Source organism: Mustela erminea, chromosome 2 (assembly GCF_009829155.1).
Source record: "Mustela erminea isolate mMusErm1 chromosome 2, mMusErm1.Pri, whole genome shotgun sequence".
In the NCBI taxonomy this organism is placed as follows: domain Eukaryota; kingdom Metazoa; phylum Chordata; class Mammalia; order Carnivora; family Mustelidae; genus Mustela; species Mustela erminea.
In genome coordinates, this window is record NC_045615.1 from 104,179,637 (window position 1) to 104,207,023 (window position 27,387).

Genomic DNA, 27,387 nt, shown 5'->3' on the forward strand with positions numbered 1-27,387 from the left:
CAGGGATGCTTGTAGAAGGAGCTGGAAGGGAGTTAGTCTCCACCTCCAGGGTGGCATTCTTTTCTCCCCCACCAAGCAGTCATGGGGATATGATGGGTGACTTGGCCAGCATTCCCCGCAGTCTCCCCTTGCTGTCTTTGATCTGGGAAAGGGAAGCTGTCAGGTCATACCCACCTCATCTCCCCTCAGTCCTGTCCCCAGGGCAAACTGCTGATTCTTCTCCAGGAAACGGATTTTCACATTGTAGACTTTGTTCCCATAAAACACCACCAGCACGTAGGGTTCTGCCCTGGATTTCGTGGAACAGTCTCGGACCAAGAAAGTGCCATCCTGAAGCAGAAGGAAGAATGGTTTTATCTCAGGCAGGCCAGCATCCCAGGCCTGATGGTGTTGGCTATAGTGACACTTGTCTGTGCCACCTTCCCATGTGGATTGTTTTTTGGCAGAACAGTTCTTGGTGAAATTTCATTCAGTGCATATTTGAGGGTCAGCCCATGTAAGGTTTCTTGTTACTTTCTAAAAAGTGTACCAGTCATATCAGGACATCCCCTTCTTCCAAATCTTACACCGTCCCCCACTGGCGTCAATGTCATGTCTACAACCTTAGCATGATGTTTGGGGATAAATGCTCCAGCCTGTCTTGGGGTTTGGTTTCTGAAAACTCTGGCTCCAGCCAAGGTTTCCAAAAGGCACCTCTTGCTTTTGGGCTCTCAGCTTTCACACAGGCCACCTCATCTGCATGGAGAAGCTCTCCACCTCCCCTCCTGGGGGTGCTTTCTTTACCTCCCCCTGTTCCCATATATCCTATCCTGTTCTGCCTGATGCTCAGGTGTTAGTCTAGAGACAGTGGGAGCCACTGCAAGCTTTAGCAAGGGAGGCTTTTAGCATAATACAAGGGGCCTGTGAGTGGGGAGATGTTAATATAGGGCTAGGGTCCCCCCAAAAGATGTGGGGCTTCAGTCATTGGTAGCAGCATGAGCAGACATATGAGGGAGGGGCTAACATAGACTCTGGTGAGGGGAAGGCAGGTGCAGGGGAAGAAGAGGAGACAGAAGAGGGATTAGGAAGGACACCCAGAAGCTTCAGTGTGACGGGAGCCAAGGGAGGAGATGGGGAGTTTCCAAAAGAAGGTCAGCAGTGTGAGATGGCTTGAGGGCTGTGAAGAGCCACACTGCAGGGACCAGGCCCACCTGGGGAATAGCTGAGGCTGGAGGTCTGGTCATTAAGGGCTAGGAAATGGAGTGAGTCTCCTAAACAGAAGCACCCCTGCAATGCTGGTTTTGTGGCTACACTGTGCCTTTTGTATGATGAAAAGTATTGAAAAATCTGTAGCTGTAATTGCATAGATTCTTACATAGATGGTTACAAATAATCTACTAGAATAGATCTAATTAGGTGTGTGAGGACTTACTATTTTTTATAGATAGATATTACATATAATAATTTATGTTTATAACTAATTGTTACATATAATTATCTCCATGTAGACTATATCTTATATCTGTATATACCTATTATGCAAAACTAATATTTATCATTATAGATACAGAGAATAATGATTATAATACTTATACTAATACTATAAATATATTAAGTTTATAAATAATACTAAGAAACTGTAGACATGTGATAATTCTGATAGCTAGGGTTTATTGAGACTTGCTCTCAAGTTGCATTTTAGGGTCACCTGGGTGGCTCAATCAGTTAAGTGTCTGCCTTTGGCTTAGGTCATGATCTCAGGGTCCTGGGATCAAGCCCCTCGTTGGGCTTCCTCCTGAATAGAGAGTCTGCTTCTCTCTCTCTCTCTGCCCCTTCCTCCTGCTTGTGCGCGCACTCTCTCCCTCTCAAATAAGTAAATACAATCTTTAAAAAAAAGATGCTAAGCATTTTACAACATTATTTCATGTGATGTTTACATAAAATTTGAGAAGTTATTTTATCCCCACTTTACAGATAAGGGAAGTAGGGTCTTAATTGCTTAAGTGAATCCACTAATGCCTCATGGCTAGTTAGTAGATTACCTAATAGTCTAGTCCAAGTTTTTGCCCTTTAAATATATTAGCCTCTGAGTACATAAAGTGGGGTTGAAGAATCTTCTGGAACTTGTTCTACATAAAACATTCAGCAGTAATTGAAGCCTTAAGATTCAAGCACAGAACATTGCCCAAGATCAGGAAGGGAGAAGACGCCAAGACACGGAACCAATTTTTGGATTTATCATCTTAACCTCTGCAATGAGTTTGTCACCATGAATCTAGGCAATCCTGCAATTTAAATGAAATTATATTTCATTAATTAGAAACATGTTTTGACAAAACTGAGACAAACAGAATAGGAAAAGATGAAGTCATGCAACTGAGATGCAGTTTTCTCAGTGTTTTTTGGGGAGGAGGCAGAAACAGGCACACAGGGGGAGGGGGTGGCAAAAGGAGCCTTGACTGAGTGCCCAGATGTTGCTGGAAGGACATTAGGGGTGCATATGTTGGTCTTTTAGCATGATCCACACAGCGGCTCATGGAAGCAGGTCCGCTCAGTGTAATTTTTCTGTTGGCAAACAGCTCAGAGAGTATAGTGACTCATTTGGTGCTGGTTAGCCAGGATAAGGAAGCAAGGTTGGAGCTGACGTCCTGCTCCCCCATCTACCCAGGAGACGTCAACTAGGGTGGGATTCCCTGGGGAGGGGTCAGGGAGGGTCCTGTAGGCAGGGCATCACCTAGCCACCTACAGCTATCCAATGGAAAGTAAAGAACTGTGATGGCTACTACAGGCAGCTGTGGTTTTGTGGAAAGAGCACTGATCTTGAATATAGGTTCTGTCCCCTTTTCCACTTTTTCCTCTTTATGACTGAGACCTTGATTTAGACTCCGGTTCCTCATGTAGAAAATGAGATCATTCCGTGGACTTCTAATATGTTTGGGATACTTTGTTAGCAACTGTATTAGTTTCCTCCTGCTGTTAGAACAATCTACCATGAACTTCATGGACTAAAACACAAATTTATTCTCCTACAGTTCTGGAGGCTGAGGTCTGATAAGGGTTTGACGGGGCTAAAAGCAAGGGTCGTAGTATTGGTGTCCTTCTGGAGGCCCTCGGGAAGAATGCGTTTCCTTGACTTTTTTCTTCCAGAGGCCGCCAGGGGTCCTTCACTTATAACCCCCACGTCTTCCTCTTCTAAGGATTCTTGTGATTACTTAGAATCTGCTCCGCTCATACAAGATAGTGTCCTCATCTCAAGGTTCTTAATTTAATCACACATGCAAAGCCCTTTTTCCAAGTAAGGAGGTGTATTCACAAGGTCTGGGGATTAGGTCTGGGGTTTCTTGTCAGGGGGCATCATTCAATTTACCCTAGAAACTAACATCTAATTTATCTCATTTAATTTCACAATATCATTTCTGAGAGCTACATTTTACTAAACTTTATCGGGGCCCTATCATTTATCCACCCATTTACTAATTAACTAACTCCATCTTTGTATTTCCTCATTCAATAACAAACATTGCACTGGTTAGTTAGAGGTTTTGATGATCCAACAGTCTTGAGAACCTTTCTGTCACTTTGGAGAGATTTCCCACAGCCTAATAGAGCTCTTTGCTCATAATAGAATAGTAATTTAATAACTGTTTGCTCTTGGTGATGATGGTTCTAGTGTCATTTGATCTGATCTTAAGTAATTTCATGTCTTTACTCTTTTTGGACAAATGGTAGATTTGTCCGTGCCCACCCCCTTGGAAGTTAGGCCTGGCCATGTGAATCACTTTGGCCAATGAAATGTGAACAGAGATGAGTATTACTTTTGAGAAGATGTGGTAAAGGCCAGCATGTGATTGGTGTGAGCTCACATGAAGACATGGTCTCTACCAGCTTAGATCTATGCACCCAAACCTTTGTAGATCACAGAGCTCAAGCAAGAAAGTTTTGCTATGCTAAGCAACTGAGAACTTGGGGTAGTTAATACAGAAACCTATCATATCCTGACTAGGACATTATTCATGATCCCTGTACCCTTCCTGGAGACAGGAGATATAAAGGCCCACCTCTAGGGACACTTGGGTGGCTCAGTTGGTTAAGCCACTGCCTTCAGCTCAGGTCATGATCCCAGGGTCCTGGGATCGAGTTCCACCTTGGGCTCCTTGCTCAACAGGGAGCTGGCTTCTCTCTCTGCCTGCCACTCTGCCTACTTGTGCTCTCTGTCTCTCCTTCTCTTTCTCTAATAAATAAATAAATAAGTAAATAAATAAAATCTTAAAAAAAATTTAAAAAGACCTGCCTGTACTTTGGGCAGACCTTTAGTAACGACATGAACTGGGAAGAAAGTAGAAGGAAGGCATTTTCCATGGTGACCTCCATTCATACCCCAGCTTCCACATCTGATCTCCAAAGTCGTTCCTTAGGTTCATTTAACTGTTTCATTTAATCCATAAAGAAACCTAAACTTAAAAATATTTTTAAAAAGATTTCAATTAGCCAACATCATTAGTTTTAGAGGTAGAGTTCAGTAATTCATCAGTTGCATATAACACCCAGTGCTCATCATATCACATGCCCTCCTTAAAGATAATTTGGAAGAAGGGCAAGTCACAAGATGAATAAGTGACACAGCCATTTCCCCCTTTTAATGACAACCTCCTGAGCATTGAGAGATCCAGGCTGGTGCATCAAAGCACACTGCTCGCTATGTGCTGGGACCTTTCAGCAGAAAACCAGAGATGGCTGCAGACAGGGTGCAGTGGCCCCTCTACAAGGTGTTACCTTGTTCTCCTTCCTTAATGCTTCTTCCACTGCCTGGCGACTGTGTTCTCCGATGTACCAGTCATTCCGTTGGACATCCTGGGGTGCAGATAGATGGTGAATATTTTAGGGTCAAAAAGAAGTACTAACTTTAATCAATTAATTAACTAAAGTGTGCTTTTTGTTCCACTAGGGCCAAACCACAGTTTGATTTATAGTAAATACGCAGCCCCAAAATTTCATCCCTGGATCTGGAAATGGACACAAGAAAAGTAACCGCAGCTTACTGTTCTAGGAAACTGGCACAACAGAGTCCGTCTGTCATTGAAAGTAATGAGAAATTTCACTCCCATCTATTGAGAAAGGCCCTTTGGCACCACGCTCAAAATGGGTCATAAACACTCTATCTACCAGTGCTTTCTGAATCTGCACCTGCTGAAGGTGCAGAAGGTGGGAGGTGTATTGTTTGTGAAGCTGGCGTGGCCCTAGTCCTTGAAAAACCAGCAGGGGAGGGGAAGGCACAGATCAAGAGCGTCTTTGCAGCACTTGTGTCAAGTCACATGTGGTAGAACTGGGATTCGAACCCTGGCCTTCTGGATTTCTCTCTGTACCATGATACCCTATTATACTAACTCATTTATTTTGATGATAAAATCCACCATAACAGAAGAAAGGGCTGTGAGGGAGATGTGCCATGAATCTACAATTCCTTTACTGGATTCCAAGGATGATAACATTAAACAGTCCCCTGTGTGAGTCCAGCCTTTCCAAGGCCATTCTTCATTCATTATTAAGTCCACCCCCGTAATAATCCTGTGTGTTAGGCATGTCAGGATAGTGCAGGCTTAAGGAGTCAGCATCTGTCACATGGTTGGCAAGAGCTAGGTAGGGACAGCAGGTCCTTGTGCTCTCCATCTGAGTCTCTGGTCCTCCCAGTGCATACTGGAATGGAGATCCTTCCAGCAATGGGTACACCACCAAGCATATGTGAGTTCCACTGGGAGAGGCATGAGCTAGCTCCAGCCTGAGTCTGCCACCTCACCGGCTACCTCCCTCCAGTCTGAGTGCATGGGTCCGGCCAGCCAGATGTGCTCGCTGGTCTCTGGACATGCATCACTTCAAGGCATGAGCCACGCCTGCTGCCTAGAAACCACCCCATGCCTCACCCTTTTCTCCTGCCTGGCTCTGCCATTCTCTTTCATCCAGTTGGGGAGCAAAGTCGTTATTTAAGACTCCCTTTGGAATAATTTCCTGTACCTAGTCCCTGCCCCCTTGGGAAGGTCCAGAGACAGGAGGAGCTCTGCTTGACCCCTGCAAAGCCACGTCACAGGCTCCAGAAAGAAAGGAGCCTCAGAGCCCTATCCCCCTCAGAAGTGGGAGCTCTCAGAGCTCAGAGCAGTCTGCTGCTTCTGGAGGGTCTCTCAGATAGACTGGGGCTTGGCAGGACCCCCCAAGCATATGGGAGATATGGGATGGAGACCCATAAGAAGCATATCCCTCTGTGCTTTACAGTGAAAGGCTTTATTTAATAAGCAATGTTATAAAGTAATGGAGGGAAGGGCATGGACACACACGCCATCCCCATTGTAAATGTAAGTGCAGCATGATCCAAGAAGATAATAGGGATGGTGAATATTTTAGAAAGAGAGCAGGAAATAGATGAAGGACAAACAAGAATACATCTGTTATGAATTAGCACCTCTCCTTGCTCTATGTTTCCTCTGGGGCAGGGACAATATCCTCTAGCACATTATGTGGCATAAAATAAGTGCTCAATAAATTGTTGGACTGTTCAAATGCAATCAGTGTATAACAGGTGGCTCTTTTATTGGCAAAAGTATTGCAATATATAAATCCTTGTTAGTCCTAAAAAGCTAGTGAATATAAAACACAGGCTTTGATATCTCTATTTTTTTAAAATTAATTAAAGCCACTTGAAGAATCTGAGAATGTGCAAATTAAAGACTGGTTAGAAGAGCAGTATAAAATATAACAAAACACTGTAAAAATATTAAAAATCAGTAATATGTAGCCTGAGGGGGAATAAAATAAAGCCAACCACGATGATCTCCATGTAGGAATGGTTCAATAAAGCTCTCTGTTGATGCTAAGTTCATCTAGAAAGACACTGAAGAGAAGTATTTGTTTTACCTTTTCATCAGACCTCATGGAGAAAGGTTTCCTCCAGTTTGTGTTTTTATAGTGCAGTGAATTTTCCTGAGGACTGAGGTGGGCTGGAGACTGACATCTCTGAGGAGGATGAAACTGCATGCTTTCTTTATGATCTGGGGAAAAGGAAATTCACATATAAGTATGATTTTGTTACTGTGTCAGATTTCTTCCCTCCAGCAAGGAGCTGGAACTCATCACGCCTGCCTGTGTCTGGGGTAGACTTCTTGGTCTACACTACTGTCATCTCATTCTGGACAGCAGTCTCCTCTGGATTTTTCTCTTGCTTCAGCTTTTGCCCCTTCCTCTCTAGGGCATCTGAAGTAATCATAACAAAATGTAGTTCTGACTTTGCTATTCCACCTTGTAAAAGTCCTTCCATGATTTCCTTTACACCAGGAAGAAAATCCAAATTGTTTTACTTCTGTCCATAAGGCCTGGAATAATCTTATCCATCCATCCATCCATCCCACATTGTCCACTCCGTTCTGGTCATAATGACCTCTGTTCAGTTTCTTCAACAAGCCAAATTGGTTCTCAACTCAGAAAATGCTATTTTTTTTTAACTTGAAAGAATAACTTTTTGTTTTAGTGGAATATCACTTTTTTAACCTAAAAGAATGACTAATCCATAAATTATGATTATTCAGACTTGGGCAGTTGGCAGATATTTTATTAAAAACGAACAAAGTAAGCCCGTCACTTTATGGAAAAGAACTGGCAGTATTTGTTGCCAATTATAAAATTAGATTTTTCTAGTGCAAATTGGAATTTGGAATAACTTGTATCTACCATCATTACATAACAGCACAACTTTCTGATGAGACTTGTGGTGTTATTTGCAAATGTAATTTAAAAAAAAATTATAAAATGTGTTAACTTTGGAAAGATCTGCTCAGGTCTGTGAATCATATTCCAAGTGACCAATGCATGATGTTACAAAATCATGTCTGGTGAGAACATTCTTTAAAAGAGCAAGATAGACCAATGGACTTTAAAGTAACAGAATAAAAAAGTTCATTGAAAGGGCTTAGTGTTCACATGGAACCTCAATTTTAAGGTACTACCACTTGTCAAGTTTTGACATGGTGTTTTCTCCTTATATTCAATGAAATTAGCATAATTCCACTGCATGTAATTCTCATAAACACTAGTAAAGGATGAAATCAAGGCCACAAGGAAGGAGTGAAGTGTTAGGAGAAATACTAAGCAAAGATATTAGTAAATATGTTAGTAATTTTAAGCAAGGATTAACTGTATAAAAATCATAAAGCCTTGAGAGTATAAAAACAATATCAAAGTAGAATACTGGACAGTAATAACATAACATGGAAGAAAGGTGATTAGTATGAAAGCAGAATTATAAGCTATATAGTATTAGTTCAGTCTAAAAATATAATTAAAATTATAGTTCTAGTTAGTAGCTGAATAAGAACTTCGAAAGAGTGGGATACTTTTGACAGTATACTTTGAAACATAATACTAATAGCAAATATTTACATGCAAGTTACAGTAGCATTTAGGTCATGTGTTTTTATTCTGCTACTTGTCATCAAAAAGCTGAATTTTTCTCTAAGTTTCCTAAGAAGACTTGAGTACTCCTGAGACATTTTAAATTCTATTTTAATGGTTCCAAGGATTGTGGCTTTTAACATGGAGCCTAAGAAAGTTTGTTAGAGGGAATTATGTGTACCAAAATGTTTGTGGAAAAACGTTTGATTGCTTCAAGTTTAAATCACATTCGTCATAGTAAGTTAATTTCACCCACCAATTTATGACCTTAAAAATAGGAATTATGCGAAAGACCTCTCTGATTTTCAAATTTTATAAGTAAGGGAACTTAATTTTCAAATGGTGCAGAATCCATACCATCAGATTTAGGGCATTCTGATTTTCTTGTATTGCTTGAGGATATGAACCTCAGATTTTTAAAATTCAAACACGATTTTATTTAAAATGTTAAAGGTCATGAATGAGTGAATAGAATTGGAACATAAAACTCCCAAAGGGGGCAGAAAGAAAGGGGAATTAGGAGACGAACCCACTATCTGGCAGGAAAAGAAATAGTCCAAAACAGTTGGGCAAATAGGAGTCACAGAATAATATAAAAAAACTGATCTAAAATATAGTAATCACAATAAATGTCAAAAGTTTAAGCTAAGCATTTAAAAATTAGGTACAGATTAGTTAAAAAATTCCAGTTATGCTTAAATATAGTGACACCGAAATATAATGACAAAGTGGTCACTAATGGGAGGATGGAGACTATATACTAGACAAATCCTAAACAAGAAAAAACTAAAAGAGCTCTTGTAGTATTTCTGAAAATACTTTAAAAACTTTATTTTAAATTAGAGTGAAACAGTACATAGAGACTTATTACTGAAATGGCCATCTCTATCTTTTCAACATGGATCAAAACTGTAAGAGTGTACTTCAGAAAAGAAAGTAACCATTATCAGCATTGTCTATCACTTGGTTTGTGTAGTTTACATAATAATGTTCAGTGATTATGAATTTTTCATTATATTGTGGCAACTGATTTACTAGATTTCGACTCTGAGTGCCTTGCTTGAATATTTAAAAAGTCCAACTTGAAAAAGAGCATTTAGAAATATCTATATGCATTTGTAGTCTATACAGAGAATGATTTAAATGGAACAAAACAACAAACAGAACAACTCGCTGTACTGTTTTCCTTTGAAAGCCCTTTGGCTCTTTGTTTAATGAGTGAATGAAATTCTGAGTATATAATCCATTGCAAATATTTAACTGATTTTGTTCTAGAATAATGGCTGCTAATCTTTGGAAATTATATATATACTCATATATATATAATATAATATTATAATATTAAATATATATTATATATACACATATTTATATGTATACAGATACACATATGTACATATATAAATATACTTATATATACAAATATATATATATTTTTTACATAAGACTGCAGTTTGGTTTTATAACCCCTTGAAATAAGACTCTCTTACTTAGAGGACAGTACAAGAATATTGTGGAGAGGACAGTGTGTGGGTGGGCAATAAAATTTGAGGTAGGGTAGCCTAATAAAAAAAGGCATGGGTTGTTGAATCATATTGATATCAGTAATTACTAACATTTCAAAACTCTTCTGTATATAAAGCTGTTAGTGTGGTGTTTGTACTATCGCTCAAGAAACACCACTGCTGGGGCACCTGGGTGGCTCAGTGGGTTAAGCCGCTGCCTTCGGCTCAGGTCATGATCTCAGGGTCCTCGGATCGAGTCCCATGTCGGGCTCTCTGCTCAGCGGGGAGCCTGCTTCCCTCTCTCTCTCTCTGCCTGCCTCTCTGCCTACTTGTGATCTCTCTCTGTCAAATAAATAAATAAAAATCTTAAAAAAAAAAAAGAAACACCACTGCTTCTGTTGTTACTATTATAAAAGAAACACTGTTTTAGACTTTTCTTTTGTAAGTTACAGAAAAGCGTTTTATTTTAAGTAGGCATCCATACATATTTATTGGCAAATTTTAATTTACTCTTACATGCAATTTAAAAAGCAATTTTATAATGTAAGAGGCATATCTTTTAAAGAATATTTATAAAATGCTGATAGAAAAATAAAATGTCAGAAAACAAAAAATTTTGAACAAAAAGAAGACAGATCCCATACAATCCCAAGCTTAGAGATTAATATTAGAATTTTGGAGTAGAGCCAAACCTTTCTGGACCATCTTCTAATATATCAAAATAATTTGTTTTTGGTCCTGATACCCATTCATTTAGGCTCTGTGATGCAGTGGTGAAACATGTCTTTGGTTGTAGTCAGTTTCTAACAGCAGCTTTTAAGACCTTTGGAATTTCCTAAGTAATAAGAATGATACAGGCTCCTTAATATGTGTAACAAACCTCTTGCAACCATACCTGAGTTTATGTTAATAAGGTGACTTTCCAAAAGTGCCTAAGGATGGGGGTTGGTTGACAGGTAAACCGGCCATGTGACTGAAGTGTTGGAAATTTTAGTCCCACCCCCTTGACCTAGGAAAGGGGAAAGGGGCTTGAACTTGAATCAGTCACCAGTAGCCAATGATTTCATCAATCATGCCTATGAAATGAAACTTCTCCAAACCTCAGAGTATGGGGTTCAGAGAGCTTCTGGTTTGGTGAACCAGAACTCTTCCATGTGCCATCATTCATGTCCCAAAATCCATGAGGACAGAAGCCCCTTTGTTCAGGACCTGTCCTGTACATCCCTACCATCTGGTTGTGTCTGAATTGTATTCTTTTATAATAAATGGTAATCCAAGAGAAATGTTTCTGTGAGTTCTGTGAGCCACTCTGGCAAATTTATTGAATCTAGGGAGAGGTTCACTGGAACCTTGGATGTATAGCTGGTTGATCAGAAGCCCAGGTGACAACCTGGGTATATGATTGACATCTGACATTGGCTGGTGGAGGTGCAATCTTGTGGGACTCCCTGTAGTGTCAGAATAGAGTTGAACTACAGGTCACTCAGCTGGTGTTGAGAATTGCCTGGTGATGTGGACCCCTTCCCAACCCCAATTCTGTTGGGCACAGAATTTTCAGACTCCTAATAGCTTAGCTTGAATTCATTAATCGGGGAATTGAGCCAAGTCTGTTTATCAAGTAGTTGCTGAACTATCAAGAAAAAGCATTTCCCAAATTCCTTTCTCATTTGTAGAATAAGGATGACAATATACCCATTGACAGAGGCATAGATTGCACTCTTCTACATGAAGAGTGTTGCCTCCTTCGGCTCAGGCATTCAAATTAAAACCAGTAAGCTTAGCTAGACTGAAAACTGAGTGCTGAGATTGTGTGTTTTTCTATGCATCTAGTTTCTGCCAAGTCCTGGTGCCCGAGCAATGAATTCTTACTCAGTAGAATGAACACATGCTCAGTAAGCCAACAGGGGAGCAGTTAAGCACTGGTTAGCTGAAGGGCGGGGCTGCCTCTGTTCTGTATTCTTAGGACCCACCCAGTCCAATTCTGCATAAAACCATGTACTTTGTGGATGCTTGATGAGTGAAAGAGGAGTGAATCTGTGGTGTTTGAAGGCTCTGGAAACATTTCCCGCCATCCATCCTGGGCTACTTCCTTCATCAACTGTTTTGGGACACGGATGGAGGACAGCCTGTAAGACCTCAGAACAGATGATTTACTCCCAGTTTGGGGAGGCTTGACTGGACTCCTGTCTGTGAAGGCCATCGGCCTCACTAACACTGCTGTTCCGATCTTCAATTCCTTCTCATTTTTCACTTGTGCATGGTTTTGTCTTTCAAATTAAAACTTTGGAATTCTCTCTAAGCTGATTCTGCTTTCCTTGTAGCATATTCTCACAGCCCCTGCTCAGCCCCTAGATTTGCCCCTGGATGCTGCAAGTCTTCCTGTCTTCATACACCTAGTCTGGCCATTCTGCCCTTTGATTCTTAGGGATTGGACCCATCCTGTTATTCACAATTCTTCCTTTTGACTGTCTTCCTTTAAAAAAGGAAATCTTCTCTTGGGAAACTTTTTTTTTAAATTAAAGATTTTATGTATTTATTTAAGAGAGAATGAGCAAAAGACAGTATGAAATAGGGGAAGGGGAAGGGCCAGAGGGAGAAGCAGAGTCCTCACTGAGCAGGGAGCCTGATGCAGGACTTGATCCTGGGGCTCTGGGATCATGACTGGAGCCAAAGGCAGTCACTTAACTGACTGGGCCACCCAGGCACCCCTCTTAAACAACTCTTATTAGCAATGTGGCACATTTCATGGGAAATAAACTTTCCAGATTGGTTTTACAATCTAATACCTAGATAGTATAGGGAGGGGAAGGATAAGGACAAGATGGAGGTGAAGCAGGAAACTCTTGGGTCTTATGGATCAATTGGGCTGGGAATCCCTGGAGAAGGAAGGATATTTATTAAAATGTGTCAGTTGTATACTATGTGTCACACATTTGTGTGTGTGTGTGTGTGTGTGTGTGTGTATGTGTGTGTGTATGTGTATAAAATCCTTTGAGTTAATATTATTATTTGGATTTTATGGATGGAGGGACGGTGTGGATCCAAGAATGAACTTGCTCAAGATGACCCTGTTGTAGGGAAGGAGGCAGCACTAGGACTCAGGTCAGTAGAACCTCAGTCATTCCACTACATCCCATGGGGTCTGCTTCCTGCAGCTTTCAGCTCTCTTCTGGCTCAATAGAAAGAGATTAGAGGATTAGACCTGAACACAGAATCTTCATAGCATATGGGGTGAGGAAAGAAATGCAAAAATATGATAGATTTGTTTGAACAATATAATACTAATAATATCGAGACCCACCACCAATAGGAATATGACACTATTTATATGCTACAGTAGACAACTCTGCAGACAGGTGTCCTATGTTCATCTTTATCATCAATTAGTAAGAGGAATCCATTTGATTTTCTTTGTTTGATAGACTTAAGATAAATCTATTTTACATCCAAAGGATTGGCAGAACTTACAGTTTGTCAAGAACAACTGTTGGAGGTGATGGGGCATGAGGAGGACTCATAAGCTGTTGGTGAACTAGCATGTCTGGAAGACACATCTAGTATAATCGAAGAGAGGCACAGCCTCCAACTCAGAAATTTCACTCTCAGAGAAGTAGTTACTGTGTTGTGTATGTGGGAAGACTTCTACATTATTGTTCATAATGCCATTATGTTCATAAGAAGAACACTCTGGAAGGTACCTAAGGGATCATATTGAATTGCAGATATACATTGTGATATTAACTAGTGGAATACTATCTATCGATGAAAATGCTCTAATTACACCTACATGCATCAGCTCAACGACGCTGAGGCTCGCAAAACCTAAGTCACAGTGCAGGGATGTCATAGTGTAATGGCTTACCTGTTTGTTTTATAATTCTTACATAAGGTTCTCTTACCTCTGTTTTGCACACTGTGGTTCCTGGTCACGAATGGTGAGCTAAAGGAAATGTTAGAATTGACAGAATGTTGGTATTTCCGATGGTAGCTAGAATTCCACTCCAAGGCAAGGTCAGTCATAATGGACTAAGTCCCATTTACCAAGCACTTTCTATTTCACTAGCTGTGCTACAAGGATTTGTTTTGTAAGGCAGTAGGCAGCTGTTTCTTTCTCTCTTTTCTCAAGGCAGGGAACCATATATGGAACAAATTGGCCCATACGTGTTCTTTCCATCGTATTTCAATAAGCACATATTATGATTCTTTGCTTTTGGAAGCCATGAATTCAGACTTGCCTCGTAACTATGGTCACCATAGATAGATGGCGGGTTGGGGCTGATATTTTCTAGAAATTGTTTACCAGTTGAAGGAGAGTGAGCCATAGCAAGCAAGAGGAGCACAGAAATTATCTTGTTCCCTCTTGAAACGTGAGCTAAGTAAGAAAACTATGGATTAGTATGAGGAAATCCATAAGAGAAAGAGGATTATAAAATATAGTAAAAGACAATTGAAACAACAACAAGCAAGTGAGGGAAGGGGAGGTAACAGGGGATAGAGATCAGGCCCTTGATGAGCAGGCCTGACCCGTGGCAATGAGAGCTGACATTTTTCAGGAACTTGCAGTAGGCCTGGATCTGCTCTCAGTGTCTACTGTAGGACAAGCAACGTTGCCCAAAGATGTGGTTTGCTAGTGAGGAGGCTGGGCAGTCTGATTCTGGTGGGTCTCTCCTGACCGTGACTCTGTTCTACCATAGATAAGGTACACTCCCTATAAGTATTTATTGAGTAAATAAAATATAACATCTTAACTGTAGGCAGGACACCAGGGAAAGTCAGATTTCAGCATTTTCAGAATTAAGCCATGATTGGCAGCATGGGCTACTGTTTGGGTTTCAAAGTTGAACTTGACTTCAATGAACTTGACTCTCTGGGCCTCATTTATTCCTTCCAAAGGGTGGATTAGAACTATCTCTTAAATTCAGTGTGGCTTTAAGCTGGGGTCTGATGGCTGAAGAGGGGTTTGCCAAGCAGGGAGAGGGTCCTGAGAGGGAAATATGGAGGGAGGTGGTATAGACAGAGGAATAGCATGTGCAAATGGCCTGCATTAAGTGAAAACAGGGGCTGAAACAGTGGGAAAGTGGCGTGATCTGAGGTCAGAACCGCTGACCAGCCAGGGGTCATGGGGACCTTAGACCCACTAATTTTGGAGGTCCTGGATTTTGTTGTAAGGAAGCCAGCACTGATTTATAGTGACCTTGGTCAGTAAATCACTGATTTGAGCCTTTGCTTCCTCGAATCTTCAGTTGGGACAGCAGCTGTCACAATAACCCGATCAGGCAAATGTTAAATTAGATAATGGCATTTTCAACCCCCAGCCATCTATAAAGTTTTGTTCAAAAGTAGCTGGCAGTTTGCAGGCGGTAACCTATACGTTACCAGCTGAGAATAATTAGAAATGGCCAATTTTTCCCCCAGACTGATTTGCATCCATTCCAGTTAATCCTGTCTAGTTCATATCCAAGCCTTCAGATCTCCCAAACTTCTCTAACAAGCAATCGCTAGTAAATTGCAGGAAGAGCAATGCCATCAGCTTCCCTAACAACTGTGACTCACACATTTCCCTTGGGCCTCATCACTAGGCTTCATTATCAAAGACCAAAGACTTCCCATTCCTCAGGAAGCCTTGGTGCGTCATTATCCAGGACAAAACATGGCCTGATCCCCAGGCTGCCACCCAACAAGGCATTCCTGTCTCCTTACCTGGAAGTGGCAAGAGGAATATCTGGAGGGCTTTGATTTCGTGACAGGTGAATTGATTCAGGTTTCTTCTGATAATGAGGAACTGTATAAAGGAGTCGCATAATGGTCAGATTGTAAAAAGAAAATGATTGGGGACCTAATGGAACTTCCATAATTTCATCTGAGTGGTTAGGACTGGGTTGTTGTTACAGAAACTGTAGATCTCTGATTAGGACTGGGTTGTTGTTGTGGTTACAGAAATTGTAGCCTATGTATTTTACAACTGTCCTGGCTCCTGGGGGTGGCTTTTCCCTGAGGCTATAAAAACCACTTTGAATAGTGAATATTCGATAGGATCAAGAGTCCTGAATCTGGAATTCATCACTGAGGTTCCAGAAATACAGAATATCACATTGGAAGGTATTTGTTCTTGGAAGGGCTTGGTGTGGAAGTGAACCGAAGTTGAATTCTGCATTCAAGTGAGAACTTACATAGGAACATAAATAAAACAGGGAAACTTGAGAACTGCTTTGGGCAGAGGCTTGTCCAGTGCTGGCCCACACCCTCCTGAAGTCTTGCATCTCTTCAGCAACAGGGCTAGAGAGCGCCCAGGATTCTGATGTAGACTAGCCGTGCCTGCCTGCTTGCCAGCAGGCATATATTTTCTCAAAATTTCCCCTTTGATCTTTAAGTTTTTAAAAGATCTGCCAACCGTATGAACTGGAGTTATTTAGTAATTACATAAGCCATGGATGTGACCACTATTTATTTTCTTTTCATCATGAATAGATTTTAATCTGCCATCCAAATCACTAAGGGATATAATCATACTATGATATGAAATGCCATAAAACACTCTCCCTGTGGCAGTCCTTAGTGAAGTTAAGGAAGCATATCGACCTTGACATGTCTTAATTCTCATTGTTGCTCTGTGCTCTTTCTTTGTCCAAGGTGGGTCACAGACTGAACATCTCTGATTGAAAGGCTGTGAATACTTGAAGCATAATTGGGGTTGATGCCTGGTCCTCTAGTCACCTATCCCGTAAAATCATTTCATGTCATAAGCAGCCACCTAGAGCCTCTGTCCCTCGTGTGCTGATCAATGTGACATCACTGCACTGATAATCTCAGAAGTCCAAGGCAACAGCATTTGAACATTTTAGTGAGGATGTTGAGCTTTGGTGTGGAAAAGGCACAGTTTCCTTTAGGTCTTAAAATTATTTAGAATTGCCAACCGACCCCCACTTCTCCATCAGGGACCCCTGAGAATCTATAAACCCAGGGTAGGCCCACTGAAGCCTAACTCCCAAGAAGAGCAGACTTGAGACCCGCAGAGGCAACACAACATGGCCAAAACCACCGAGTGAGTCGGTAGAAGCCTAACCAATGTTGCTTTGTGGGAGTATGCTGCTTGTGTTCACTCTTTGGGCCATGGCTCAGGCCCTTGGCTTTGACATAACTGATCATCATAAGCGAATGGTGAATGGTATTTCAAAGGTAGGCACGAACATACTGTTGCTTAGCATGCCAACTACTGAATGAGTGTTGGATTGCGTTGCACAGTAACACCAATGGTGTGTGCACACATATATGTGTGTATGCACAATCAGAGGAGGGTATGCGTGTGTGTGCATGGGTTCCATCAAAGCCAGAGAGACCAAGAGCTTCCTTGGTGCAGTGGGCCAGCCATGTCTTTCTAAAGTGGCAGGGGCAGACCGTGTGCCTCCTTCTTGTCAGGTGCCTGCGGCAGAAGAAAGACCTCCAGCTTGGCCCTGATTTTAATCACCTTGTTTCAACCAGAGGGCTCTTGAGTAGACTAGGAGGTTCCAGGCCCATCTGAATCACATCATCGTGCATACACGCAGGTGCTCCTCGATCCCAGGTCCTGAAACAATCCTTTCTAAAAATGACTAATGCTATAAATCTGGAAATGGAACTCAACCTAATGGTATCAGGGTATGAAAACAAATGTAAACAGCTTACCTCGATCTGTCCCAAGGACCTGCATTGAAATAGCAACAAAAAATAATAATGTTGAGTGAATCTTGGTGATAGAGAATTTTACACTGAACCTGTGTTTTGGAGCAATTGGTTGGTAGAATTTGGGCAACATTTTTGTTAGTATAGGTTTTTTAAAAACCTACAAATAATTCTCCAAAAGACTAAGCAAAAATAAAAATGTTTTACTCTCTGTGTGATGCAACAGGCAAATATGCAATCTGCTGATGAGGTTAAAATTACTTTGGCTCTTCTGAAAACATGCGAATCATAGCTGATGAGGGAGCAGGAGGCTGGCTGAGGACAAGCAAAAGCTGGTACCTTGCACCTCCTCTCCACCCTCTCCCCTCGGTAATATGTGTCACATTCCTCAGGCACCCCTGACTGCCCTAAAAGAAAAACAAATAGTTAACTTGCAGAGATCACAGTCCTGCAAAGCAGGAGTCTCCTTTGGTTTACAAATTTCTTTGAGATTTACAACAAAGAAGTTACCTTATCAATAGCCCAATTTCCAAAGGCACATAATTCAGTTCCTCAAGCCCTACTGTCACCCTCCCCTCCATTAAAACTGAAGGAGGCTGAGGCAGAAGGGAAAGTAAATAAAGTTATATTTCTTCTAAACCCAAATCTCACTAACAAGGACACTTGATAGGAGAAATGTGAAACTTTATCTCTACATCTCCAAGATAGTGTTGAGAATCATTCCCAAGCATATGACCCACTGATAGACATCTAAAGGGTCTCACAAGAAGATTTTTACTACTAGTAATGAATAACCTTTCTCCCAACAATAGCTAGCCCCTCAAGGTCCTGTAGACCTTGCTTCCAATATTCCTTAGAGACTAACATCACCCTCTTTGTCCTCACCTACCCAGCTCCTGTGTATATAATCAGCCACTTCTCAGGATAACGGTGCAGCAGCATCTCCGTCTGGCCATGGGTCCTGTCCCCATGCTCTAATAAATCACCTTTTTGCACCAAAGACGTCTTAAGAGTTCTTTCTTAGCCATCGGCTCTGAACCTTACCCCATTGAACCTCACCTAGGTTCAAGAACTTCATCAATAGCCATCAAGAAACTTTAGGATTGCTCCTATTTTCATCCCAATAATTCCATCGATGAGATTTTTTTCCCTAAGAAAATTTTTGGACCAATATTTGGACCCATTTGCATGCACAAAGACGTCCAGTACATCATTCCTTATAGTGTCAAACCCTGGAAATGATCTACGTGCCCATCTAAGTGAGAACTGTTAAGTCAGTTTTGGTGCTATACTGATTTATCAGAATTATAAATGCATGGAAAGTATTTATGTAGAGTATGGGATAGGATTATGCTCCAATTATGTCTCAATGTTACATGAAAAGTTTAGGCTACAAACTGGACTTATGATGTATTTACAATGCAGGAGTGTGTGTGAGGGTGTGTGTGTGGGGTGGGGAGTGTACTGACCCTTGGAGCCTAGGTCTCCTGACTCACATTGTCTTCCCAGACAAGAGACTTTTAGCAACAAACAGCTCAGAGAGGCATTGAACCTCTTGAGTGAAGCTCGGCAACAGGCAAGCCCCTTTGTTTTGAAAACCTCGGTGTCCCCTTGGGTTCTGGCAAGAGGCCATACATTTCATCATGGACAGCAAACCAGGCAAATCTATAGGCTAAGTAAAAAGGGTAATGAATCCGTTCTAATGAGTGGTTTGAGAGTCTCCCCGCTAAGTCTTGCGTGGGACTTTGGACATGGCAGTTCCAAGTGCCCAGTCAGAGGCTGCTGCGGAGACACTCTTGTTGAAGACAAATCTCAGGATTGTTGAAGGAGTTGGGGGAGCAGAGCTGGAAACACGGCTGAAAAGCTATCCTTCTGGGACAGCAGGTGTTTTCTTTAATTGAGATCCAGCCCACTTTGTGCTTGAGGGCTCTGAATTTGAAATGGAATGCAATTAGAAAAGTGGGGTAAAATCTCTCATTTATCTACGTTACCTTTTTTTGGTTGTTCTTGTTAGAAAATAAACGTTCAAGTTAAATAGTGATGCCTGCTTTATTATGTCCGTCCCTCCATTGCCATCCTTCTCTCTTTCCCTCCTCCTCCTCCTTCTCCTTCTTCCTTTTTTTTTTCTTTCTTTCAAGCTACTTTAGCTCAGCAGAGTCTCTGAGTTTCCTGAGGGAGAACGTCATAGTGTGGGGAGTGGACCAGGATTTTCAGGGGCTGGCCCCGTCTTCTGCCGGCTGTGGGGACTCTGGAAAGACTTCAGCCTTCCTCGAGGCTTCTTTTTTCTCTTAGGGTTGTGTGAGAATTAAATGACACAATGAGTCTCTCTGACAACTATAATGTGCTGTGTGAATCTGAGTTGGGGTGGGCAGCACACCATGTCTGCTGGGAATGAGTTCTGGTTCCCAAGATATAATGTGAGTAAGCACTTCACACCCAAGCTTGGCTTTTGTCCTATGAGATGGACTTTTGTGGTGGAGAAATGGCCTTGACTCTCAGCCCAGACAAACAATGGGGAAGTATCTTGGCAAAAGATAAGGAGGAAGAATGTGTTTTTCCAGTAGGCGGTGTCGTGTTTTAGATGGTATCTACTTCTAGAATGCCAACCAAAGTCGCAAAGAAAACAAACTGTCCTGCATGACCCCCGCTGTCTGAGGCTCGCTACTTCCTTCTTGCTCCTAAATGATTGGAGAGCCCGTTTTCTTTACAGGCTGACCTATGAGTTGCGGACCATAGATCATCTTGTGTGCCAGCCATCTGCTACCGGGGACACATAAATTCGACCCACAGGAACAAAGCGGTGGAGTCAGAGAGTGCCCAGCAGCAGAGCGCCACACCCACCTTTCTCCTTCCCCGGGGCACTTGGAAAACCCAAAAACTCCCAGAAAAGGAGGAGCTGGGTGAGGTCCTGATTGGAACCAGGGCTGGCCTTCTCATTCAACAGTTATGTGCTGTCCTCTTTGCCATGTTTATCTGATGGATGAGAGGTAGTAAGTGTCTTATTTAGTGACAAGTGAGAAGTGTGACTTGATTTTAGCATTCTCATAAAACCAAATAAGAAAGGACAGATGGACAGACAGAACAAAAGAAAGAAAGAAAATAGATTAACCTATGCTGTCCAGATGTAAGAGCATAGTTGAAAGACTAAAACAAGAACCATGCTCCTTAGGAAGCCAGTGGGAATGAGGTGAGGCCACTCTAGCTGTTGGACAGTGGCTTTCCTTCAGTCACAGTGGACCCATCATTTCCTCATTGGGAGTTAAGGAGCTGAGTGTGGAAGGGCTCTAAGGCAACTCCATGATACCTGACTTTCTTGCTGTTAATTGAGCTTCTACAGCTCACTTGGTCATTATGCACTTTCTTTGACTTATTTTAACTTTTTCACAACAACCTTGCAAAGAAGTATTATCTTTCTCTATTTTGTGGCCGTGGGGTTGTGTGTGTATTCAAATCCAGGTCTATGTGGTCTATATTTAAAATGTTTTGTACTGAGCCGTCTTGTTTTTCGTTTGAAGAACAAATGGCAAGGTATAGTACAATTTCCAACATCTTATTTCTGGAAAGCGGAAGACTGGAGGTCATTGGTGGAAGCTTTATGTCTTCCGTGGAAACTGGTATGCTCTTCACTGGACTAGTCAACTCTGATATCTTCAGGTCACAAAATAAGACCTTCGTCTCAGATCTGGACCTTTACTTGTTTTACTTTAGTTTTCTCATCTTTAGAGTAGAGATATTAATACATTTGAGTATAGCTGTTATGAAAATTAATTGTGATAAAGTCTCTGAATCAAATAGTGTCTTGCCCATCACAGACATTAATGCACAGAAATTCCTTCTTTATTTCTGAGGACAAAATTACCACTTACCTCACTTAAGTCCTTTAAGCTTATCTGCCTGTAAGGAAAAGAAATATGGTGTTACATAAATACAGTTCATAAGGATCAAAATAAAATCACTCTGAGCCCTTAAAAACCTTTGACTGCATTTTCATTGCCAAATTAACAGCCCATGGTCCAGTGTGATATTCATCACTGTTCTTTAAAGTGAAAGCCAGGTTATTTTCTCATAATTTTCTAAGAAACAGAAGAAGTTATGAGGGAATACAAAAGGTGGTGACAGAAAGGACATGAATAAACTAGCTTCTCATTTTTGGAGAATTTCAGTAACGTCATCACTTCTCCTCACATTTGGTTTTCCTTGTTGAGTTTTATTAGCACAGTCAGACCTGCTATTATTATCTTGATTGCAAAACTCTGAGTGTTTTGTTTTGAGGAAATATAAAGAGTCTTAAGTATGATGTTGCAGGGTCCAGCGGGATCCCAGGAAGCCGTGGGTTAGAGGAAAGATGCTTCCATGAGGGAGACTGAGACATACCATGGAATGGATGATGGGGTAAGAACTCAATGCACGGTGTGTTGACGTGCGCCCTGGGCACGTCTCAGAAGAGCTAGCAAGCCTTTTATGGATACTGACAATTCAATCAATTCACCTCTCTGAACTTGTCTTTCTCATCTGTGAAATGGCCACAGGAGCATTCATTTAGGATTGCTAGCAATAAGGATGACCATGTGGGGCGCTCAGTGGGTACTGTTGTTGGGATGTGGTTAAAGGCCAATGAGGAGTGACAGGCACATTCTGTCTGCCTGGGTCTGCCAGTGAGAGCCTGGTCCTGAGGGAATGTGGGGAGGTTGAGGCAACAACACCAGCCTGAGAAGGCGACAGTTGATCTAGAGAGACGGAGATGAGCCCAGGAGCACACAGAGCTCAGATGCTGTATCCTGTTCTCAGACAACCAAGCAGCAGGCAAGTGGAGTGAGGGCCATGTTTTGTAACCAGTTCATCAGCCCGTCAGAGATGGTACCTCTACCACTGCCTCCCCCTTTCAATGGGGCAAATGGGAAGAAAAAGAGATATGATCAGAAGTAATAAAGTTGAACAGAAACCCATAGTATTGATTATTTGGGTTAAGTTGAGGCTAATTTTTGTTTTCAATGTTTAAGAGACTCTGGCGTTTTAGGATTACATGTGGTTTCAATTTAAGACATGCAATTGATTTTAGACTTGTGATTTTAAGTTCTAAGAGTCAAGCTGTGTTCAACTCCATTTATAAAGATTGCAGCCTGCTTGAGAGAACTTGAATTTGTCTAGATTTATCTATTTACCTTATTAGATTTATAAAAGTTGTTAAAGTAAGTTTTGCTCATTAAGGTTTAAAGTTAGATGTATATAGGTATTTCAGATGTTTTAAGATTTAACTGAGTTTGTAAATAAGTCTTATTGTCTAAGGTTCCTTAACCTATGCAGTGTGACAGAGTGTCCTTCCGTCTAGATAAAATTGCCTGATTTATAAATAAGTATTATATTCGATCAACGGAAATGGGAGGCTTCAGGAAAACTAGGCTTTAGAAGTGGTAGCATTAAAAGATGGATTTTTATGTGATAACCCAAGCAGTTGTAGGAGGGTTTTCTGTGCATGACGTCTCTGGACCTGAGACTGCCTCTGTTGACAAGACTCCCTAAGTTAGTTGCTCCCTTTACCTATAAAATGAAGGCATCTGGCTTTGGTGGTGGTTGGGGGTGGTTGGGGGAGACCTGCACCCTCACAAAATGCAGACCAGGGTGGGGACCTGTCTGACCACCCCAACGGCACCACGCCACCTCCCTATGAGCATCTTTCATTTTGTGTAAGTGGTCCTGTGTTCTGTTTTGGAGATGGCCCAAAAGCCGTGACAGGGATAAGCTTCCCCATGTCTTTCTTGTTCATAATATGTGCTCTGTGTGTATTTGAGGATAATCCATTTTACTTCTTGAGCCTCCCTTAGATTTTGCTGAGTTTTACATAAACTGGGTTTGAATCCTTGTGCTGTCATCTGTGAGCTCCCTCATTCTCTGGAAGTGAAGTCCCTTCTCTGAAGCTTGGTTTTCCCACCTGTAAAATGGGTAAACCCACACAGAAATGAAGAGGGTTGATTAAGGTTCTCATGAATAATATACGTGAACGTTATTTGGAAGAAAATAACACCTTCCATCTGCATCCATTAAACACTTTCTTTTAAATGAAACTTTTCATTCTGAGATAATTGTAGGTCTCATGCTCATGTAAGAACTTATACAGAAGGATCCTGTGTGCACTCATGCAGTTTTCCCCAATGGCGATATCTTGCAGCACCATAATAATAATAATTAAAGTCACATTCTAAAATCAGTATTTCCTGTAAGTACCCATTCCCATGCAAATTTGTATGCTTCTTGGTAATCGATGTTTCCCCTCTTTTCAAGGACTCTGGCTTCTCAATATTTCCACGGATTTTTGTTGATGTTGTTGTTTTCACTTCCCAAATCATCAGAACGTACATTTTTGTCCCTGAGATGGCTTGAACTGAGGTGGTGCCAGCTTTGCGGTTGAAAAGGGAAAACCGTAGATGGCCAGACAGGTGTTTTTTTGATTAGATAGCAGGTACCTTCTGTAAATTACATTTTGGCCGAACCCTGCAGCATGGGGTTGGATTTTGCTGAAGCTGCAGGGAGATGTCATGGCTCATGACCTCTCTGCATTTCTGTGTCCCACTCAGAAAACTGAGGATTGTGATACTGTTTTCTGCACAGTGTGGTTGTGGGACTGCATGAGGTCAAGCAACCGAAAGACCCCAGAGTGGACCCACTGTATAACAAGAGCTCCCCAAATGTCGTTACTCAGGATATTTTTATTTGGTGCATGTGCCATGGTATTAAAATGATAAGGGTTAGTGGGAAACTTACTCCCTTTTTAATCTCTTTCTAAATATGTCAAAGAGAGAGTCTCCATGTGGTGGTGACTTTATCTAAATATTGCTCTTGCATTTTATTTGTCTTCCCTTTCAAGAGAGAAAAAGTGACACAGGCTGAAAGTTTGGGTCTGAAACTGTCTGTGTTGTAGTTATGCTAATGATGTTTCCCCTTTAAATAAATTTCCTTACTTTAAAAAAATGAGCTGAGCCAAAAATATGAAGTACCCGGATATGATAAAAATCATCATAACGATACACAAATGGTTGAGAACACCCAACGAACATTCCCCAGACTTCAAAGTTCTCTAGTTTTCAGTCGTCAGTGAAGGATTTAAGTGACATTTTCATGAACTGAAGTGCTTCAATTCAGCAATCGTTTTGTGAAGCCAAGACCTAGCTTTCAAGTAGAGACCGGCCGAGCTGGCAGAGACAAACGGTTGCAGCAATAGGCAGACCCACATTCACTGTGAGGAGAGCCGAGTCCATTGTAAAGGGCTGCAGCTGTCGGCTGCCCGTCAGTGACTGCGGTGGATTACCACATGTAAATCACAGCCTCTCTTGATGGAGGGCCTTCCATCTCCCAGCACCCATGGAGCAGCTGGTAGGAGCGGAGCGGGTACTAGCCTTCCTGTGTGGGCTACAGCAGTTCAGCTCTCCAGTGTCCCTTCTGTTTTCAGAGAAAGTGAACCTTGCCACAGCCTCTTGTGGTTGTTGACAAGCAACTTTTGGGTCATTAGTAATGGCCATCTGACTCCCAATATGGCACCCAACTCAAATGAATTTGGAAGCTCTCCTTTTATGGCAAAATTCTTTCTTATTCATGGTGATATTCCCAGTGTCTCACACAGGCTCTGCATGTTTTTGACCTCGCCATAGTCCTGCAGCAACCCTATAGCGTTGACCAAGTCATCTAACTTCTGTGAATCTTAGTGACCTACATGTCCAAGGGGTGAGGAAGTGATTTTTATGAGGCACCTACTGTGAATCAGCCAGAGAGCCTTCAAAAACCATACTTTAGAGAACTGAGCCTTTAGAAAACCACCTTTTGGAAGGATACAGTGAGATGGGAGGTCATGACACTCTGGAGGGGTTGATGGTGAAGAGACCCAGCCAGTTCTCATCACATCTAAAAGTGATTAAACAGATTTAGCTTCGGCTGCAGAAACTCAAGAGGATGCAGAATGCGAACTTGTAAAGACTCCAACACCATGGCATTGGCTGCATGATAGGTTGAAGTGATCCAGACTGCAGAGGAACTCATTTTCAGATCAAGGAGTATTATTTTAGACCCTGGAAGCTGGAGCATATGTAGGAATGGCTGAAAGACCATCAAAGCTTTACTGACCGATTCCTGGAACCTGGCTCCCTCTGGGCCCTTAGCCCTGGCTGTGTATCAGATTGCCCCCAGGGGAGCATTAAAAGATAGTGATGGCTGCTTCTCCCCTCTCTGAGTGATTAACACAGATCCTGGGGAATAGGACTTTTTAAAAAAAGCTTTCCTAATTATTTTAATGTAAAGCCAGAATGAGGAACATTGTAGTAGGATATAGAGTCTGTATTTCGAGAGAAAATAGGGTCATGGGTGCTTAATTCTGTCGGGTAGAGATGGAAAATGATGTTCAGGTGTTTTTCTTTCCTGTACTGTGATACTCTCCTAGGCACTCTAGAGACATCACTGCCACTCTTGTCACATGGGGACGATTACACTGTTCTCACCAACATGGAGACTCAGAAGTGTTTGAGAGATTTATGAGATCATGTAGCCAGAAGTGGCTCAGCTGGGATCCAAACCCAGTTCTGCTGGGTCCCAACAGCTGTGCTTTCTGGCATAAAGACACTAAAGGAAGAGAAGATCCTCTTTTTTCCTCCATACCGAACAACCTCATCTGCTCTGATGTTTTATTCATCCTGTGTTCTGCCGCTTTGCTCTCTGAGTTTTGACCAGTTCTGGATGTATTAGACTATTCAGTCAGTAGGGTCCGAGATGATACATTTCATGTTTCCAATGCTGATGACATCACTTCATGGGTTTGATGGTCTATTGTTGGCTGTTGTTGCCTCCCTGTCTCTCGTGCTTTGAAACTAGAAATCAAAATAGAGCAAATTTGGTTTCTTCTCATCTGGCTAGGACCCTCTGGAAATGGCAGAAGGAAATACAGATTTATTGAAGGTGTACTATGTGCCAGGCAGACCCTGGGCTGGAAACTGCACACTGAAATGAGTCAGTCCCCACTTTCTGGGTGGAACAGACTTGTATCCAGATAATTATATGGGGTGGGGGATGGGCAAAGGCACCAACAGGAACAGGCTCAAGGTCACAGCGACGACCTAGGCGGGCAGTGTTGAATGGTTGTCATGATTAGTCCTGTGTTACTCTCACATGAGCCCATAGGGTAGGTGGTAGGTATTACTGTCATCCTCACTTTACAGCCCAGGAAGATGTGGGCTGGGTGAAGATTAGTCATTTGCTCTAAAGCAGGTCCTCAACCTCTGCACTATGGACCTTGGAGGGTTCATTATCCTTTGTCACAGGGCTGGCCCATACACTGCAGGGTGTTTGGTGGCATATCTGACCTCTACCCACCAGATGCCAGGAGCATTCCCACCACCTGACCCGTCACAACAAAATATTTCTCTGGATACTGCCAATTTCCCCAAGGCCAGAGTCACCTCCAGCCGAGAACTGCTGTCCCCTCTCTTCCATTTCATAAGAAAGATCACCTGAATTTCAACCGGGGCAGCTGGAATTGACACCTGAGGGCTTGTGTCCCTTCCCACACTGCAAGGCCAGTGGAGAAACCAGCACACAAAGGGAAATGGCACCAGGCAGAGAATGAGGGCTACTCCTCCAGGGGGGAGGTATGTTTGTGTGGGGCTGCAAAGGATGAACAGAGGAGGGGACATTGGCCAGAAAAATAAGGCGGAAATGGTATTTTAGCCTCATTGGCATTCGCCATCAGAACCAGTGCTGACTGGGTTCTCCACAGAATCTCAAAATGTGCCTGATATTTTGCATTTCTGTTATCTACAAAAAATGCTTACTA

General features: G+C 42.0%; 1 protein-coding gene across 3 annotated transcripts in view; it reads right to left on the reverse strand.

The window, feature by feature from the left end:
• Positions 1-27,387, reverse strand: part of CLNK (cytokine dependent hematopoietic cell linker) — a 164,759-nt gene that overhangs the window by 11,424 nt on the left and 125,948 nt on the right. For 2 of the 3 annotated variants that reach the window (XM_032333851.1, XM_032333850.1), the window contains 7 exons: positions 21,443-21,470; positions 17,580-17,598; positions 15,618-15,699; positions 13,817-13,857; positions 6,883-7,016; positions 4,753-4,830; positions 175-330 (listed from right to left, as the gene is read on the reverse strand). In XM_032333851.1, the coding sequence (XP_032189742.1) occupies positions 175-330; positions 4,753-4,830; positions 6,883-7,016; positions 13,817-13,857; positions 15,618-15,699; positions 17,580-17,598; positions 21,443-21,470 (538 nt within the window). The remainder of the gene's footprint in view (positions 1-174; positions 331-4,752; positions 4,831-6,882; positions 7,017-13,816; positions 13,858-15,617; positions 15,700-17,579; positions 17,599-21,442; positions 21,471-27,387) is intronic. The other variant, XM_032333852.1, reaches the window with a different exon arrangement.